This window comes from Hemitrygon akajei, chromosome 11, assembly GCF_048418815.1.
Source record: "Hemitrygon akajei chromosome 11, sHemAka1.3, whole genome shotgun sequence".
NCBI classification, from domain to species: Eukaryota; Metazoa; Chordata; class Chondrichthyes; order Myliobatiformes; family Dasyatidae; genus Hemitrygon; species Hemitrygon akajei.
In genome coordinates this window covers 57146330-57166830 of record NC_133134.1, presented here as the reverse complement: position 1 = coordinate 57166830, position 20501 = coordinate 57146330, and the positions used below count along the sequence as shown (strand labels likewise).

At 41.6% G+C, this 20501-nt stretch overlaps 1 protein-coding gene across 1 annotated transcript in view; it reads right to left on the bottom strand.

The window, feature by feature from the left end:
* lmf1 (lipase maturation factor 1) overlaps positions 1–19124 on the bottom strand; it is a 711060-nt gene extending 691936 nt beyond the window's left edge. The window contains exon 1 of the mRNA XM_073060944.1: positions 18962–19124. Within this exon, the coding sequence (XP_072917045.1) occupies positions 18962–19118 (157 nt within the window). The 5' untranslated portion in view covers positions 19119–19124. The remainder of the gene's footprint in view (positions 1–18961) is intronic.
* Between the last annotated feature and the right edge of the window lie 1377 nt (positions 19125–20501).

Below are 20501 nucleotides of genomic sequence, written 5' to 3'. Positions count from 1 at the left end.
CAGAAGATGAATTTAGGGCAGCTGTACAAAAAATTAATTACAGAGGTAGGTTTTAATGAGACCCCTAAAGATGAAAATGGAGATGTTTGCATGAAGAGGAGGTTGTGATGTGAGAATTCCAAAGTTTAGGTCAAGCAGCTAAATAAAGGTTCATCCAAGATGAAGTAATAACATTTGATGATGCACAAGAAAGTGTGAAATAGAGAAAACGGGGATTCCAAAAGGCATGTATTACTGTAAGAGGTTATTGGAACTGAAAGGGACAAGAGCAATAAGAGTAAGTTTTTTTTGAATTACAGCATTGCCTGAGACAAAGATAAATTGCATCAGCAAACGCAAGTGTAAATGGAGCAACAAATCAAAGAAATGAAGACAAGCATTAAACATTCTGGAAGGAAAAAGAATCAATATAAACCAGTTTAAAGGCACAACAGAGGCATTTGATAAATATGTATAAACCACACCCCACCACCAAACCCAAAGGTCTCTTGTGCTTTAAATACAGCTAAATACATAAGCATGCTTTTGATCTCAAGTGTCAATATTAAAAGGTGCAACCATGCCAGCAGAGAAGGAAAGGCATGGTCTACCAGCAAATGTTAAGGTAGTTCTGGCCTAACAAGCTTTCCGATATTCATTTTTGGCATCTGGACGCTGCTTTCAAGACCAGCATTTATCGTCCATCCCCAATAGTCCTTGAGGGGATAGTAGTGAACAACCTTCTTAAAACACTAGTCCACCTGCTGAAGGTATTCTCACTGTGCTAAAAAAGGGAAGATTTAAGATCTAGATCCGGAAATGAAGAATGCTTTCAGTTCAAAGTGGGAGGCAACTTGGAAAATGTTCTGCAAGGGGTTGTGCTGCAGCCCCTGCTCCTGTCCTTCATGGGGGTAAAGCTCACAGGTTTGGGAGGCGCATTTGGAATTTTTTGGACAGTAATTATACTGCTGCTAAAAACTTACATATTGAATATTGGTAATTAATATTTTAAATATTATAAATGCCTCTGAAATGAAGCCTTGAAATGCTATTAATATTCACTATCTTCATACAATTTTGCCACATACAAGCTCTATTTAAGGAGATTAACAAGTCATTAATATTCATGACATTACAGTTCTCGCTGCTGCAAAACTAAATTCATACAAGTGTTAATGGTTAATTAGCTCATACAGCATTTACAGTGTATAACACATATTGCAAAAGAGTGACATATTGCCATATGCTGGCGGAGGAGGGTGTCTGTGTGTGGCGGTCTCGCTCCTTCTCACTTGCTTCTCTTGAGGAACATCCTTGTACTCGAGTGATCTCTCTCTCCCTGGATGCTGTCAGAGAATAGTGCCAGAGCAAGGTTTAATTGCTGCGGTTTGTAGATTTTGACTAAATCAGGTATATGGTGTGTACTAGTTCTGGTCTCTCATTTTTTTGCTGCTACTGTTGGGCAATTTTTGAGTTAGGGCAACCTACAGATAATGAACACTGAGCTGAACAGAAACACGATTTTTGATATTGTGTTTTATATTTTGTGTTTTTGCTCACTTTTGTTGCAGTTTGTGCAATTTTTTTGCCTGTGAGGGAATGGGTGATTGATGGTTTTCTTTGAATGGGTTGGTTCCATGGTTCTTTGTTTCAAGGCTGTCTGTGGGGAAGATGAATTTCAGGATTGTATGCTGCACACATTGTTGTTCTTTTCCACACCTTGTGGAGCTTTGAGTGTCACCCTTGCCACTTCTTTAGCATTTGTCTGCTTTTTTACGAGGTCAAGACCACTCAGCTCGAAATCCGGTGCAGATGCCACTACGCAACCAGCCAGCTATACTACATACATAATTTGATAATACATGCACCTTGAATCTTTGAATGAATGAGTTTCTTATTGTTAATCTGTCAAAGCATAATGTATAAAGCTCAATTACTTCATATCTTGTACAGAAGATTTGTATGGATTTACTGAAATTCCCTAATGTTGAAAATTAACATGCAAGTTTTTATATAGGCATGCTAACAATGCATTTTGAAACAAATGGTTGACATAAGGAAAGGCTTGCATTTACATGACAGCTCCCATAACCAAAGGATGTATCATCAAAGTCCTTTAAGCTAACACCTGCTGAAATTAAATCTCCTTTTCCTTGGAACATGATTTTTTTTTAAAGTATAAAATAAAATGCTGGAATCACTCAGCAGGTTGGGCCATATCTGTGAAGAGGTGAAAATGGTTTATATTTCAGGTCAAAGACTTCTTACAAAGAGATAGTTCTGATGAAGTGTCTTAGAAATAGTTTTAAACTATCCGGTCAAAGACCCTTCTTCAGAACTGCCCCTTTGTCATAAGAGTCCTTGATCAGAATCTTTAACCAGATGCTGCGTGACTCGCTTTGTGTTCCCAGCATTTTCAGTTTTCCAGCACCTGCACCTTTGCAATCTGCAGAACCAGAAATATGCCCCTTACACATACTCTGAATATCAAAAAATATTGACTAATCCTTTACCTCAGCACCATTTCCTGCACTGTCCACATACCCTTAAAGTCTAAACATCTCCAGCACTTCTCAGCAAAATGGTTGTTGTGATGCATCTAGTGTGGTAGTGTAGTGGACAGTGCTTGTCGCTCCCCTTTTAGCTTCCCCTGCTGGTTAGCAGTCTTGTGAAAAGTAGAGCTGAATGTGTAGGTCTTCCCCTGCCAGTACATAGCCTCACGCAGTGCCTCCTCGTGGGCAACACACAGAAACTAAACTCCTTTCAGACTCAGGCTGAACTACAGAGGATGAAGAGGAGATCTGGCCCCTGCACACGTAGCACACAAGGACCACCAGTGTGGACATGCCGTGGTGCTCAAGAACCAGATCCCCAGCTATGGGTAAATAGCCCCACTGCCTTATGGGCAGCCTCGGGAGAGATGAAGGCTACAAAAGTAAACCCAGACAGCAAATTTCGAGTGGAACCCCGAAGGCAGTTGGATGTGATTGAACATCCTTACAGCAGCTCCTGCAGCCAAGCCGATGCCAAACATATTGCTGCATAAGCTTTCCTTAGGACTACACTGGTGAGGCCGAGAAGGGGATCTTTATGACTGAACATCTCAGGATCTCTATACCTTCCACCCAGACTTGTGATCATAATGATCATCACCCATTGTCCTTCAAGACAGATGGATGTCAACCACCTCTTCTCAGCAACAAGTGCCAAAGGACAATGGTGAGAAGTCGAGAGTTATCCAACTTCACCACCACATGAAATGCAAAGCTAAAGAGATGAATTAAAATTTTACAAATGTTGAATCAAACTGCTTTTCTCAATTTCATTCTATGGTGGATTCCGATTAATTGTGAAACACTGGGACCAACCAGTACTTTTTGGCCCCATTAAGCTTACTTTTTGACCATTGCTTCTGCTGTGCCTCACCATGCCCTTCGTTCTCCACATAGCATTGCAGAACCGCCTTCCTGGCCATTGGATCTCCGTAGATCTTATCCACCCAGTCTGCCAGAGTTGACTGTGCATGCTAGGACATGCATGCCCCTCATAGTGGAACAAGGTCCACTGGTTACCCTCCCCTGATTTAACCCACCTGTCGAAGTGCTATACTGGGGTATACCCACAGTCACATGTAAACAGCTCACTGGAGCTGCAGGTGAGAGCTGACTGTACACCGCCCTGTTCTTTGGATTGACTATCAATGAACAAAAGCAGCACATACACCTCGTGTAGATATGGACTGCCTTCATACAGTTTTTGACGATTGCATCCTCCAAATCTTCATTTTTATTGTAGCATTCAAGACGATTGCTGATACCTTTAAATTTTTCGAAGTTCCTAACTTGCTGAAGTAGTGATGTTGTTGCATTTTCACTCCCAGCTGTTTCTAGCATCTCCAAGCCTGGATGCTTGAAATCGCTGTGAGCAAAACAGTTTTGAATCATCTTACCGTTTAATTCTCACCAACTATCAGTGACAAAAATCACTGCTTTTTAAACAGAAGCACACGCAACTGACTCTATTTAAAAACAGTTCACTCTAAGCACAGTCTAGTATCTAATGGCTACACATCTCTGGTGCTAGTTAAAAACTGTTCAGTAAAAGTCTCCTGCCCCAATTGAGCAGCATAGTGTTACAAATAAATTAAGGGAACCCTGCGTATATTCTTGATTAGTTTTTGTTCTTTAAGAGATGTTCCAAATAAGTGAGAGCCCCAATTAAGTGATGGCCCAATTACCAGAAAAAACTATGACCTTTATTTTCAATTTGTATAAAAATCTTGGATTAACTACATCAAAGTCAATCTTAATGACTTGTGAGAATTCATCTTTTGCTTTTTAAAAATTTTCTCATCTGGGCATTAACGATAACCAGGAGTCCTCTCTGGAAAGTGGAGCTCACAACTGTCACACCTTTGAGCTTCACAGTGTGACAAGATACCAAGACTATTTTAAGGATTTGTTTTCAAGTAAAAGTAGAACATTACAGTTACTCATATTAATAAAGAGCTCATGGGAAAACCTTTTTCCCAGTAGAGTAAAAACTCAGTTTCATCTGGTTCATTCAAGAAGGTGTCTGCAGTAAAATATGACTAAGTTATAAAGTCTAAAGACAATTTCTGCACACTGTCCATTGTTTATGAGGTGAAGTTAGTTCACATTATTGCAAAACACGCATTAAGCTCCCATAGCCTTTTCCCAAGACACAGTCAAAATCACTCTTGACCAGTTTACTGTGGAATCCTGCAAATTCCTCATCACATTTTCTAGTCTTCCTCCCCACGGGTAAATATTTAGCTTCCACTTCCTGAAACCCAAAACGAACCAGTCTCAGCCAGTCAGGAAAAGTAAAAGTCTGAGACACTCAGCAGGTCAGGCACCATCTGTCGCAAGAATGTCGATGGTAGAGAAATTGAACATATCCTCAAAATTAGGAAGGATTCGCAATTCAAAATATCAGTGTGATGCCCCGTGATCTTCTGAATGCCCCTACTGTACTTCGGATTTCCAACGAGATTTGCTTCTTTAACATTCTGTTAAAAGTCACCTATCAACTGCTGCACAGGAAAGAGAATGCCTGAACTTTCCCTAACATATTAAAAACACACTCCAGACAGGTGATTATAAGGCACCTTTCACAATTGTGGATGCCCAAAATACCCACTAGGAAATGATAAACATGAGAAATTCTACAAGTGCTGGAGATCCAAAGCAATGCACACAAAACGATGGAAGAACTCAGCAGGTCAGGTTGCATCTATGGAAATGAATAAACAACTGATGTTTCAGGCTGAGACTGAAATGTAGTGTAACAATATGTGTGCTTTTAAGCAGACTGTAAAAAGAGGAGACAGAGTACACAAAGTAATCTCCAATGAGATCCCACAACCAAGCACATCTTTCCTTCAAACCCGTCCCCCAACTCTCTGATATCCGCACACATCGCTCCCTAGGCGACTGCCATGTCCATTTGTCCCTCCCCACTGATCTGCCTCTTGGCACTTATCCTTGCAAGTGGAACAACTGTTATTTGCCCATACACCCCCTCCCTCACTGCCATTCAGGGCCCCAAACAGTCCTTCCAGGTGAGGCAACACTTCACCTGCAAGTTTATTGGGGACATCTACTGTATCCGGTGCTCCCAGTGTGGCCTCCTAGATATCATTAAGACCCGACCTAGATTGGGAGACCACTTTGCCAAACACTGTCCATCAGAAAACGTGGGATCTCCCAGTGGCCACCCATTTTAATTCTACTTCCCATTCTCATTCCGACATGCCAGTCCATGGCTTCCTCCACTGCCATGATAAGGTGACACTCAGGTTCGAGGAGCAACAACTTGTATTCCTTCTGGTAGCCTCCAACCTGATGGCATGAACATTGATTTCTCGAACCTCCGGTAATGCCCCTCCCACTCTTCTTCACCATTCCTCATTCCCTTCTCTCATCTTATTTCCTTACCCGCCTATCACCTCCCTCTGGTGCTCCTCTCCCTTCATTTCTTCCATAGCCTTCTGCCCTCTTCTATCAGATTCCCCTTCTCCAGCCTTTTATCTCTTTCACCAATCGACCTCACAGTTCTTCATTTCACCCCTCCCCCTCCCCCAGTTTCAACAATCATCTACTACTTTGTATTTCTTCCTTTCCTCCTCTACCTTCTTACTCTGACTTCTCATCTTTTTTCTCCAGTCCTGATGAAGGGTCTTGGTTGGAAATATCAACTGTTTACTCTTTTTCATAGATGCTACTACACACAGTAATAGTGTAGCAGCAAATACTAGGCAAAGTAAGAGGAAATGGTTAAAAAAGTCAAAATTAAACATTGTTTATCTGAATGCAGAAAGTATTTGGAACGAGATGGATGACAGAAAGAAATTTGAGCAAATAGTCATTACAAGGAAATGGGTGTAAACTGACCAAAGCTAGACACTGAAATTCCAGGTTATTTGACATTTCAAGAAGAAGGACAGATGGAAAAGAAGGTTGGAAGGTGATGAAAGAGTTAATGATGATAAAATAATACATTATTAGAGAGAAAAACTTTGGTTCAAAGAGTCAAGGGACAAAAGTCAGTATGGAGAAGAAGAAAATGCTGGTGGGAGCAGTCCACACCCTCATTGCAATGCTATATTGTTGGGACAATTAATCAAGAAACAATAGGGATTAACAATAGTATTGTAATTAATTAACTATCTTACAGGTGAAGAGTGATCATAAATGAATTCCTCTTTCACTTTGTGAGTAGCAATAGTCTTAAACTCAATGAAAATAATCACATGAGTTTAAAGAGGAAGCTAGCTAAAGCAGCAGATTGGGAAATTAGATTAAAAGGTATAACAGTAATGACATTCACTCGGAAGAAATGTTTCTTGACTTCTCAAAGAATATGCATTCCACTGAGAAATAAATGTACAACTAGGAATGTGAACTATTCATGGGTAAGGATCCCAATATATTGAAAACAAGATGTAATGATTTGCAAATAATTAGAGTAGGCCTGAAGATAGGTGAATTTTAAAATCCAACAATTGATAATTAAAAGTGGTTGGGGCAGTGAAAATAGAATGCAAGAATGAAGTGAGAAGACATGTAAAGAAAAATTGATTGTAAGGGTTCCAAAAATATGAGAAATTGGTTTAAAAAAGTCAGCAATGGTGCCTGCTAAACTGCTAGAAGTTGAGTAATAATGCAGAATATGGAAGTAGCATATTTTGTATCTGCCTTAAAAATAGAAGACACTAACAGCATACTCAAAACAGTAGGTAACAAAGGGGCCCGAGAAGGTGAGGACTTAAAATAATATCACTGAAGAAAAATACTTGCCAAATGAATTCAACTACCTCTGGCAAATCCTCTGAAGCTGACCTATATGTCCGAAGGTTTAAAAGGAGATCACTAGAGATAAAGGATGCATTGAATGTTTTCTTCTAAAATTACCGAGATTCTATTACGGTCCTTCAGATTACAAATCAGTAAATGTGATAATGCTAGTCAAAGAGGAAAAAGGGAACTATGGGCCAGTTACCCCAATATCTGTGGTTGGAGTACATGCTGGAAACCATTATTAATAAAGTGATAAAGAGCACCTCAAAAGTACAATATTAGAGTAAACATGGTTTTATAAAAGGGAAATGATGATGAGAAAACATTGTTTTATAGCAGGGAAATGATGATGAGCAAACATTCGAATTCCTGGAAAATGTAACCAGCAGGGTGGTTAACAGAAACAGTAACTGTAGAACAACTACAGGAGAAAGAAGCTGGAAGTCCATAATCCAGTTTTCATGAGAGTATCAGAGGTGGAGAGGGTCAGTAACTTTAGATTATTTGGTGTTATCAGATCAGAGGATCTGTCCTGGGACCAGCAGATAAATGCCATAACAAAGAAGACACAGCAGCATCTCTATTTTCTTAGAAGTTTCGGTAGATTTGGCACACTACCAAACATTCTGACGAACTTCTATAGATGAACAGTGAACAGTATCCCAAATGGTTGCAAAATGGCCTGGTATGAAAACACTAATGCTCAGGAATGAAAAAATCTCCAGAAAGTGATGGATATGGCCCAGCCCTCTCTATTATTGAGTACTGCCATAAGAATCAGCATCCATAATCAAGGACCCCCACTATGGAAGCCATGATCTCTTGTTACCACCACCATCAGGCAAAGGGTATACAAGGCCCCACAACACCAAGTTCTGGAACAGTTAACAGTCTATAACCAGTGGGCTCCAGGACCTGTGTGGTCACCAGAACTCACCACAACTCTTAACTGATTCTCCAAATTACAGACGCATGTTTAAGGACTCTTAACAACTCACGTTCTTTTTTTTTGTTGCACAATTTGTCTTCTTTTGCACATTTGTTTTTTGTCAATCTTTATGCATAGCTTTTTTAGTAAATTCTGCTGTATTTCTTTATTTTCAAGGAAATTAATCTCAATGTAGAATATGGTAACATTTCCAACTTTGATAATAAATTTTCCTTTGATTTGGATTTTCCAAAAAGCATTCAATAAAATGTCACATAAATATTACAGCATAAGATGATACCTGTGAGTTTTTACAGTAAGCAATGTTTAGAAGAATGAGTGGTAAGTTTATCAATACAAATTCTGAAAACGATTGACAATATAAATGCTGAGAGAATGTTTCTCCTCAGAACAATCCAGAACTCAGAAGCATTATTTTAGAATAAAGATATGCCATGTAAGATGGAACCGGAGGACCTTCTTTTCTCAAAGGATTAAGAATTTTGAATTCTATATTTGAAAAAGATGTAGAGATTGAATATATTCAATGATTCTATGGTGAAACATAGATATTTGAGGAGCCAAGGGAACAGATGCAGGCTGAAAAGTAGAACTGAAACAAGGATCACAACAGCCATTTTCTATTCAATGCACAGCAGGCTTCAGGAATTGGAATCAGAATCAAGTTTAATATCACTGGCATATGTTGTGAAATTTATACACTGCAATACACAGCAATACATAATAAAAAAAACTATAAATTACAAGAAGAAATATGTATACATATAAGTTAAATAAGCAGTGCAAAAACAGAGCAAAAAGGGGAAAAAAATGAAGTAATATATGTGGATTCATTGACCATTCAGAAATCTGATGGTAGTGAGGAAGGAGCTGTTCTAAAATGTTGAGTGTGTGTCTTTATGCTGTGGACCTGCTATGAGGATAGGCACATTCCAGCAGGTCCAGGTCCTTCCTTAGGCAGGAGTTGATTCTGGCCATGATCAATCTCTCAAAGCACTTTATCACAGCAGATGTGAGTGCAACTCACTGAAAGTCGTTGAAGCAGCTCAATAGCATTGGATTAGGGAAATGGACTTTTCCTACTTCTGCTCCTCACATTCTTGAGAGGTCAAAGGTAAATCAATACCATACATAGAGGATTTTGTAAAAGACAGAAAATAAAGCATAAGAATTAAGCATGTTATTAACAAGTTGACAAGGTATAGCTAGGGATCAGTGTGGAAATCTCAGCAATTAACAACCTACTTTAAAAAGGTGAATACTGTGGGGAAATAGGGAGTAGTGAAAACATCTTGGACCTTGGGGAGAGTCTTGTACTGGGACAGGGCAAACTATGAGGGTATTAGGCAGGAACTAGGGTGAAACACTGGGTACAGCTGTTTTTTAAACAAGTTCACAGCCCTGGCATGTTTAAAGACCAACTACACCGAGTATAGAACAGATATGTTCCAGTACAAAGTAAGGTTAAGATGGCAAAGTCAGGAATACTTGGATCTCAAGAAAGGTGGTGAGAAGAAAAAAGGAAGCGAGGATGGCTAAAATCAAAAGTGGCATTTGAGCATTATAAAGACTAGAAAAGTACTCAAGAAATGAGACAGGCATTATGATCCTATTAAGCAGGAACTTGGAAGCATAAATTGGGAATGATGTACTCAGAGAAATGCACAACAAAAATGTGGGGGTTGCTCAGGGAGCACTTGCATGGGGTTCTGGACAGGTTTGTCCCACTGAGGCAGGGTAAGGATGATAGGGTGAAGGAACAGGACAAGAGAACGTAGTTGACAAGAGAAGTGGATTATCTGGTCAAGAGGAAGAAAAAGGATTACTTCAGGTTTAGGAAGCAAGGATTACACAGGGTTCTTGAGGGCTACAAGACAACCAGACTTAGGAGAGCTGAAAGGAAGCATGAGAAGGTCTTAGCAAGTAGCATTAATGAAAACCTCAAGGTGTCCAACAGGTATGTGAAGAACAGAAAGATGATTAGAGTGCAGGTAGGATTGATCAGGGATCAAAGAAGATATGTGCCAAGAGTCAGAGGAGGTAGAGAAGGTCCTTAATGAATACTTTGCTTCAGTATTCACAGCAAGTGGTACTTTGTCAGATGTGAGGAAGCATAAACCAGGCTGATATGCTGGAACATATCAACATTAGGAAAGAGAATGTGTTGGAATATCTGAAAAACATTAGGCTAGATAAGTCACCAGAGCCTGTCAAAATATACCAATACTGCAGGAAGCAAGGGAAAAGACTGTTGCACCTTTGGCAATCATCTTTGAATCCTTGCTGGCCACAGGATTAGTACCAGATGATTGGAGGGTGGCAAATGTTATTCCTTTTTTCAAGAAAGGGAGTAGAGATAACCTTGGGAATTACTTCAGTGGTGGGCAGATTATTGGAGAAGATTCTCTGAGACAGGATTTACAAACATTTGGCGAAGCATAGCCTGATTAAAAATAGTCAGCACAGCTTTGTGAGGGGCAGGTTATGCCTCACGAGCCTGATTCAATTCTTTGAGGATGTGATAAAGCAGATTGATGAAGGTAAAGCAGTGGATGTGATGCACATGGAGTTCAGTAAGGCATTTTTGATAAGGTTCCCCATGATTGGCTCATTCAGAAAATCAACAGGTATGAGATCCAGGAACCTTGGCTATGTGGAATTGGCTTGCCAACAGAAGGCAGAGAGTTGTTGTAGATGGCATGTATTTTGCCTGGAAATCAGTGGCAACTGTTCTGAGACCTCTGCTCTATGTGATTTTTATAATGACTTAGATGAGGAAGTAACAGAGTAATAAGTTTGCAACTGACACATAGGTTGGTGGAATTGTGGATAGTGTAGAAGGTTGTCATGGGCTACAATGGGACATTGGCAGGATGCAGAGCTGGGCTAAGAAGTAGCAGATGGAATTCAACCTGGAAAACCGTGAAGTAGTTGACTTTGGAAGGTCAAATTTGAAGGTAGAATACAAGGTTAATGGCAGGATTCGTAACAGTATGGTGGAACAGATAGATCTTGGCATTCACATCTGGATATCCCTCAAAGTTGTCACGCTGGTTGATAGGGTTGATAAGAAGGCGAATGGTGTGTTAGCCTTCCTTAGTCAGGGGAATTGAGCTCAAGAGCCATGAGATAATGTTGCAACTCTATGAAACCCTGGTTTGACCACACTTGGAGTTTTGCATTCTGTTCTCAACACACCATCATAGGAAAGATGTCGAAGCTTTAGAGAAGGTACAGAGATTTACCAGAATGCTGCCTGGATTAGGTCATATGTTTTATGAGGATATATGTTGAGTGAGCTAGAGCTTTTCTCTCTGGAGCAAAGACAGATGACAGGTGGCTTCATTGAGGTGCACAAGATGGTAAGAGGCATTAAGTGGATAGCCAGATAATTTTTCCCAGAAGGGAAATAGCTAATACAAGGGAACAAAATTTTAAGGTGATAGGAGGAAATTATGGGGGGGGGGGGGGGTGGGTGTGAGAGGCAGTATTTTATGTTGCATTGCCGGGGTGGTGGTAGTGGCAGATACATTAGGAACATTTTAGAGACTCTTGTATCAGCACATGAATTACAGAAAAATTAGAGTGATTTTGATAGGAAGGGTTAGATTGATCTTAGAGTAGGTTAAAAGTTTAATAAGGGCCTATAATGTGCTATAATATTCTATGTTCAATCATGAAGCACCCATTTCATACTAATCCTACACTAAAATTCCCAACAACTGCTCCCAGATTCTACCACTCAACTACACACCAATGGTAATTTTACAATAGACAACTAATTTCCTAATCCATTTATCTTTGGGATATGGGAAGAAATCAGAACTCCCCAAGGGAATGCATTATATTGAGCAGCCGCCATGCCCTTTATGTTCATATTCAAATATTAAATTGGCATAATGTTTCACTCCAATTTAATGAAATTAAGCCATTAAGAAAGACTTTTGAGACCATTTGAGTTTTCAATGCTGTCCATACAATAGAACTACATTCAAACCAGATACAATTATTTTTACATGTCTGTCATGAGCTTTCAACTCAACTTGGGCAACATCAAGAGAGAACACAGGCAATGCATGGCTGCAGATAATTTAAGTATTGAGCATTTTTTACCAAATAAGTTCTATTCCTGGAATTCTTAGATTTTGTTTTCCTGGGACAACAATTAGGATTTCATATTTCTTTAACTTAGTTTAACACACTAGATGTGCTGATTTAGCTAAGAGTTATAGTCTCAAAATAAGGGATTGCCCATGTAAGATCAAAGTAGGAAATATTTTCATTGTGTGGTGAATCTTTGGAATTCTATGGAAGCTTACTTAATAATTGCATTCAGAACAGAATATTTTCTCTGGATATTAAAGAATATAAAATGTCAGGAAAATATCACGTTATGTCTCCAGCGGTTTGTTCAGGGCATGACTGCACAAGCGCGTGGACGTCAGCCAGTGAGAACAGCGAGAAGAGTTTAAAAGGAGATGGTTATTTCTTCAGCAGTTTGATCGGGGCATGACTAGGCAAATGTGCGGACGTCAGCCAGTGAGAACAGCGAGACCCTATAGGGACTCTATCGTTAGAAGGTCAGACAGGTGATTCTGTGAACGCAGGAAAGAAGCATGGATGGTAGTTTGTCTCTCAGGTGCCAGGGTCCAGGATGTTTCTGATCATGTCCACAATATCCTGCAGTGGGAAGGAGAACAGCCAGAGGTCATGGTACATATTGGTACCAATGACATAGGTAGGAAAAGGGAGGAGGTCCTGAAAAAAGAGGGAGTTAGGAAAGAAGCTGAGAAGCAGGACCTCAAAGGTAGTAATCTCGGGATTACAGGTTTCCCCCGCTATCCGAAGGTAGAGTGTTCCTATGAAACCATTTGTAAGCCGAAATGTCAAAGTGAAGAAGCATTTACCATTAATTTATATGAGAAAAATTTTTGAGTGTTCCCAGACCCAAAAAAATAACCTACCAAATCAGACCAAATAGCACATAAAACCAAAAATAACTCAAACATATAGTAAAAGCAGGAATTATATGATAAATATACACCCTATATAAAGTAGAAATATTGTATATAAGGTGTAGTTTCACTTATCAAACTCCGGAAGACAGCGAGCCAAAATCGATTTGGAGAAAAAAAATCGGCATGTACACGCATACATATGTACACACGTGCGCAAACAACTGCCCGCACAAGGCTTCATGGTCATTGTAGTCTTTTTCAGGGTAAACACATGTATAAAGCAGGCGTCTTTTTTTCATAAAAGCGAAAATCCTCTTTGGTTAGCAAAAACAGGTACTAATGTAGGTCTTTTGTAACAGCGAGCTGTCGTAAAGCAAACGTTCGAAAAACGGGGGCCACCTGTACTGCCTGTGCCGCGTGACAGTGAGTATAGGAATAGAGTGAAGTGGAGAATAAATGCATGGCTGAGGGTTTGGAGCAGGGGGCAGGGATTCAGATTTCTGGATCATTGGGACCTCTTCTGGGGCAGGCCTGACCTGTACAAAAAGGACGGGTTGCACTTGAATCCCAGGGGAACCAATATCCTGGCGGGAAGGTTTGCAGAGGCTATTGGGGAGAGTTTAGGGAACACTCAGACTGATGGTTTGAGATGCATCAACTTTAATGCAAGGAGTATTATGAAAAAAGCGGACGAGCTTAGAGCGTGGATCAGTACTTGGAGCTATGATGTTGTGGCCATTACAGAGACTAGGATGGCTCAGGAGCAGGAATGGTTACTTCAAGTGCCAGGCTTTACATGTTTCACAAAGGACAGGGAGGGAGGCAAAAGAGGTGGGGGCGTGGCACTGTTGATCTGAGATAGTGTCACGGCTGCAGAAAAGAAGGAAGACATGGAGGGACTGTCTACGGAGTCTCTGTGGATGGAAGTTAGGAACAGTAGGGGGTCAATAACTCTACTGGGTGTTTTTCATATACCACCCAATAGTAACAGGGACATCAAGGAGCAGATAGGGAGACAGATTCTGCATAGATATAATAATAACAGGGTTGTTGTGGTGAGAAATTTTAATTTCCAAAGTATTGACTGGCATGTCCCTAGAGCGAGGGTTTTAGATGGGGTGGAGTTTGTTAGGTGTGTTCAAGGTTTCTTGACAAAATATGTAGATAAGCCTACAAGAGGAGAGGCTGTATTTGATCTAGTATTGGGAAATGAACCTGGTCTGGTGTCAGACCTCTCAGTGGCAGAGCATTCTGGAGATAGTGATCACAATTCTATCTCCTTTACCATAGCATTGGAGAGGGATAGGAACAGACAAGTTAGGAAAGTGTTTAATTGGAGTAAGGGGAAATATGAGGCTATCAGGCAGGAACTTGGAAGCATAAATTGGGAACAGATGTTCTCAGGGAAATGTATGGAAAAAATGCGGCAAACGTTCAGAGGATATTTGTGTGGAATTCTGCATAGGTACATTCCAGTGAGATAGGAAAAGGATGTACGGTTCAGGAACTGTGGTGTATAAAGGCTGTTGTAAATCTAGTCAAGAAGAAAAGAAAAGCTTACGAAAGGTTTAAAAAACCAAGCAATGATAGAGATCTAGAAGATTATAAGGCTAGAAGGAAGGAGCTTAAGAAAGAAATTAGGAGAGCCAGAAGGGGCGATGAGAAGGCCCTGGCGGACAGGATTAAGGAAAACCCCAAAGGCGTTCTACAAGTATGTGAAGAGCAAGAGGATAAGATGCAACAGAATAATACCAATCAAGTGTGACAGTGGAAAAGTGTGTCTGGAACCGGAAGAGAGAGCAGAGTACTTAATGAGTACTTTGCTTCAGTATTCATTACAAAAAAGGATCTTGGCGATTGTGGGGTTGACTTACAGCGGACTGAAAAGTTTGAGCATGTAGATATTAAGAAAGAGGATGTGCTGGAGCTTTTGGAAAGTATCAAGTTGGATAAAGTCACCGGGACAGGACAAGATGTACCCCAGGCTACTGTGGTAGGCGAGGGAGGAGATTGTTGAGCCTCTGGTGATGATCTTTGCATCACCAATGGGGATGGGAGAGGTTCCAGACAATTGGAGGGTTGTGGATGCTGTTCTATTATTCAAGAAAGGGAGTAGAGATATCCCAGGAAATTATAGACCAGTGAGTCTTACTTCAGTGGTTGGTAAGTTGATGGAGAAGATCCTGAGAGGCAGGATTTATGAATATTTGGAGAGGCATAACATGATTAGGAATAGTCAGTATGGCTTTGTGAAAGGCAGGTCATGCCTTACGAGCCTGATTGAATTTTTTGAGGATGTGACTAAACACATTGATGAAGGTAGAGCAGTAGATGTGGTGTATATGGATTTCAGCAAGACATTTGACAAGGTACCCCAAGCAAGGCTTATTAAGAAAGTAAGGAGGCATGGGATCCAAGGGGTCATTTCTTTGTGGATCCAGAACTGGCTTGCCTACAGAAGGCAAAGAGAGGTTGTAGTCGTGTCATATTCTGCATGGAGTTCGGTCACCAGTGATGTGCCTCAGGGACCCTTACTCTTCGTGATTTTTATAAATGACCTGGATGAAGAAGCGGAGGGATGGGTTAGTAAATTTGCTGATGACACAAAGGTCAGGGGTGTTGTGGATAGTGTGGAAGGCTGTCAGAGGTTACAGTGGGACATTGATAGGATGCAAAACTGGGTTGAGAAGTGGCAAATGGAGTTCAACCCAGTAAAGTGTGAGGTGGTTCATTTTGATAGGTCAAATATGATGGCAGAATTTAGTATTAATGGTAAGACTCTTGGTAGTGTAGAGGATCAAAGGAATCTTGGGGTCCGAGTCCATAGGACACTCAAATTTGCTGAGCAGATTGACTCTGTGGTTAAGAAAGCATACGGTGCATTGTCCTTCATCAATCGTGAGACTGAGTTTAGGAGCCGAGAGGTAATGTTGCAGCTATATAGGACTCTGGTCAGACCCCATTTGGAGTACTGTGCTCAGTTCTGGTCGCATCACTATAGGAAGGATATGGACACCATAGGAAGGGTGCAGAGGAGATTTACAAGGATGTTGCCTGGATTGGGGAGCATGCCTTATGAGAATAGGTTGAGTGAACTCAGCCTTTTCTCCTTGGAGCGATGGAGGAGTGAGAGGTGACCTGATAGAGGTGTATAAGATGATGAGAGGCATTGATTGTGGGGATAGTCAGAGGCTTTTTCCCAGGGCTGAAATGGCTCGCATGAGAGGACACAGTTTTAAGGTGCTTGCAGTTTTAAGGTGCTTGGAAGTATGTACAGAGGAGATGTCAGGGGTAAGTTTTTTTTATGCAAAGAGTGGTGAGTATGTAGAATGGGCTGCTGGCGACGGTGGTGGAGGTGGATACTATAGGGTCTTTCAAGAGACTCCTGGACAGGTACATAGAGCTCAGAAAAATAGAGGGCCATGGGTAACCCTAGGTAATTTCTAAGGTAAGGACATGTTCAGCACAGCTTTGTGGGACAAAGGGCCTGTATTGTGCTGTAGGTTTTCTATGTTTCTATATCATAGTGGAGATTTTGTGGAATGGCTAAACAACTTGTACCTCCAATTTTATTTCTTATGTTAAGTCTTAATGATTAAAGTTGGACAGATTTTGTAATAAAGACCAAAGTTCTCTAAGTTTGAATGCAGAAGCTTGTGATTTGAAGATGTTTGGATGAAAATGACCATTTATGTTGGTTCATATATGCACAATACAAATGCAGCGCCATGCAACGTGCAGGTAAGATACACAGAAAGCAATTGTGCAGTCTCACAGAGTGCAGCTGGACCAGAATACAAAGTCAAGATTTGGGTGGGGAGAGATGTCACTTTGTCTCCACTATAGGTTTTGACAACTTAAAGCAAATAAACCACCTGCCCAAAAATAGAAACTTTAAATTATCTGACATAAACCAATCGCTTAAAATGGGAAGGCAAACTGACAAAGAAAGTATACGAGTGGACCAAGAAAAGAATACTGGGTTTCTTGGATCACAGAAAGTAATTCCTGCACCATATGAGAGACTATATAAGTCTCCAAATAATATTAACACTCAGGGTTTAAGCATTATGCAGAGAAGAAGAAAGTTCATTCACTTCCTGGATTATACTGTATATGACACCCCACAACCACAGTGAATAGGTGAACTTTGGAGAGCACAAAAAGACTGTGCAAGTCTGGACAATTTAGGAAGGGATTCTTCTTGAAAACACTCAAGGCCTGAACTCAGCCCACCAGGAAATCTTGAAATTGGATACAGCAGTAGGAAATCTACTCCACAAAATATTTTGACCAAAATAATATAAAGCCACAGCACTACACCCTTACTTTTATATTCCAGTCCTATTGAAATGAATGCTACCATTTTCCTCCATTTAGGAATCCTGCACAAGGACTCAAAAGCACCTCTGATATTTGAATTTGCACCCCATTTAGAAAATAGTCTGCGCCTTTATTCCTCCTACTAAAGTGCATGACCACTACAATGTAGGTCATGTGTGGGCTGGGGAATGGGTGGCATCAGTGACAATGAGAGGAGAGGAGAATCTGGGAGTGACGTGCAGGTTTGAGGAGGGGGTTGCTTGACATGGGGAAGTTCCTTCAGGGGTGTACTGTGGGGTGGAAATTGTGTCTGAATGACATATGAAGAAGGGGTCCCACATTAGGTGAGAGGTGGAGGGGAGGTTGGGTGGGGGAAGGGGAGGTTGGGCTGGGGGAGGGCTGGCAGCTTGGGGGAAGTAGGGAGGGGAGGTGTGGAGGGGAGGGTGGTTGGGAAGGATGTTTGGGGAGGATGGGGAGGGTTAGGGGATGGCTGGGGTGTTGGGGACTTATGGGATAGGTTAAGGGAGAAGGGGTTAGGGTTGAGGGGGAGAGGGGTTGAGGGGGAAAGGGAGAGGGGTTGAGGGGGAAAGGGAGAGGGATTGAGGGGGAAAGGGAGAGGGGTTGAAGGGGAGAAGAGTTAGGATTGAGAGGGAATGGGAAAAGGGTTGAGAAGGGTGGCGTGGAGGAGAGGGGTGGCGTGGAGGGGGAGGGGACGGGGCTGCAGGGGGAAAGGGGACGGGGCTGCAGGGGGAAAGGGGACGGGGCTGCAGGGGGAAAGGGGACGGGGCTGCAGGGGGAAAGGGGACGGGGCTGCAGGGGGAAAGGGGACGGGGCTGCAGGGGGAAAGGGGACGGGGCTGCAGGGGGAAGGGGACGGGGCTGCAGGGGGAAGGGGACGGGGCTGCAGGGGGAAAGGGAAAGGGATTGAGGGGGAAGGGGAAAGGGAAATGGAAAGGGGTTGGAGTTGGGAGAGGGAAGGGGTTGGGAGAGGGAAGGGGTTGGGAGAGGGAAGGGGTTGGGAGAGGGAAGGGTTTGGGGTTGGGAGGGAGGGGAAGGGTTTGTTGTGAGGGAAAGGGAAGGGTTCGGGGTTGAGAAGGACGGGTAGAGGCTGGTTTCATGGCGATTGTGCAGACATCTCTGAGGTGACAGAGGCTGACGTGAGTGTGTGGGGTTGCTTATGAGGGAGGATAGCAATGTTGCCATTGGAGAAGTTGTTGCTTTAAGAGGGAGATGGTCCTCTGTGAGCGAGTATGGGGGAGTGCGCTCCCTTACAGGGCACGGGAGGGTAGGTTCTCTGAAGGGAAATAGGGAGGAAGGACCCTATGAAGGGGGTAGGAGAACTTGTGTGAGGAGAATTGAGTGGAGTGGGTTACCTACACCCGTTGCCTAATTTCTTTCATTCACCCCGCCCTCCCCCGTCATTTCACTCACAGTAAATGAAAGCTATGGAACGCAGCAGAACTATCCTGGTGAGCCAGAAGGTTCCCGGCTGCAGCCCAGCGCCCTTGAGTGTGACGTGCCCTTCTTGTTGAACGTCTTTACCGGGCTGCGGAACACCAGCTACCCGCCGAGCTCGCAGTGCCGCCATCTTTGTGCGTTCGCGCACGCGCGATCCGTGGTTACCGCCGGGCGCTTTGCGAGCCGAAAGGAGTTTCATTTACTCTCACGCTACGAGCATCTGCTGCTGTGTTTCAATATTGCATTTAACAGTTTCAAAAGATATGTTTCCCCTTTCTGTCAGAAAATGCCAGTTTAACTCAGTTTTATCCCTCCAATAATGCTATCTGCTGACTATTTCAAGCATCCTCTTTTATTTCATATTTCCAGCAAAAGTTGTGTTCTCTCTCTCAGATTTTGTATTCCAACCTCCCCCCGCCACTACCCCAATTCATTGCCCTCTAGTTGCACTTTTTCAGGCACATTCATAGGTATTCATGAGCTCTCGTCCTACCACAGATATTCCCATTGCTTTTACTCCAGTCTCTCCAGCTCTCAACCTCTATAATACTTGTTTGTTCTGTTATCCACTTCAGATGGCAAGTTGCTAAATTGACACGAATACTTTGTTTCTATTTTGCATCGTTCCAACTTGATTTGCCATGTTATCTCCAGCATTTTCTGCGTCTTAAATAAATGGTGGTCCCAGATAGCTATTGACATCAATGAAGTATCCAAACTCAGCCAATGCAAGTGAGAATCATTCACCTTCATTCCAAAACAGGGCCAAGTCCGATGCATTTGTTCAAGACCATCACATTATTATCACTGATGCAAATAAATTCTAAAATTTCAAACTCAGTGCCATATGTGTGTAAACCAATATTAAAGGTTTGACAAAAGTTATTATTTTACATATGAATAAATCAAATATATTTCCTATATTAAAATAACTGATATATTTATATTATAAATGTTTGTTGGAGTTTACTTTATTGTTTTCAAAATGTTCTAGTTCTCCATGTTTTTTTGCTAATTAAAGGGGTAAGTGGAATTTAGATTGCTTCAGTCAATCACAATTAAATGTTTATAATTGATGTAACTGCAAGATGTACCTGCAACCTTGCAATTTACAAACATAAGGGGAAGATGAATGTTCTCATTAATGTTGTGTTTTATTACATCATTAGGCAGACCACTTTGCACACCACCATAAGGTATCATCTAATGCAATTTGTTCACTGAACCCACACATTTTCATAACATTTTGACATGGGCTGCATAGAAAGAAACAACAATTTATTTTGTCCAATTTTTATTCTAAAACTTGGGGGAAACTAATTCTCAAACTGATGTAAGTGGGCAAAGAGTACGTAGCTTTTCCAATACCATGCTGAAGAGTAATGTAATTTTCCAACAGTTGTTTCAAGCATTTAATCACAAGTAACTTCCATTAATGTAATTTCCAATATGAAAGGACTTGCCAAGATGTCTCACTGGAGTGATAGATATTAACAGGGAACAAAAGAGGGGA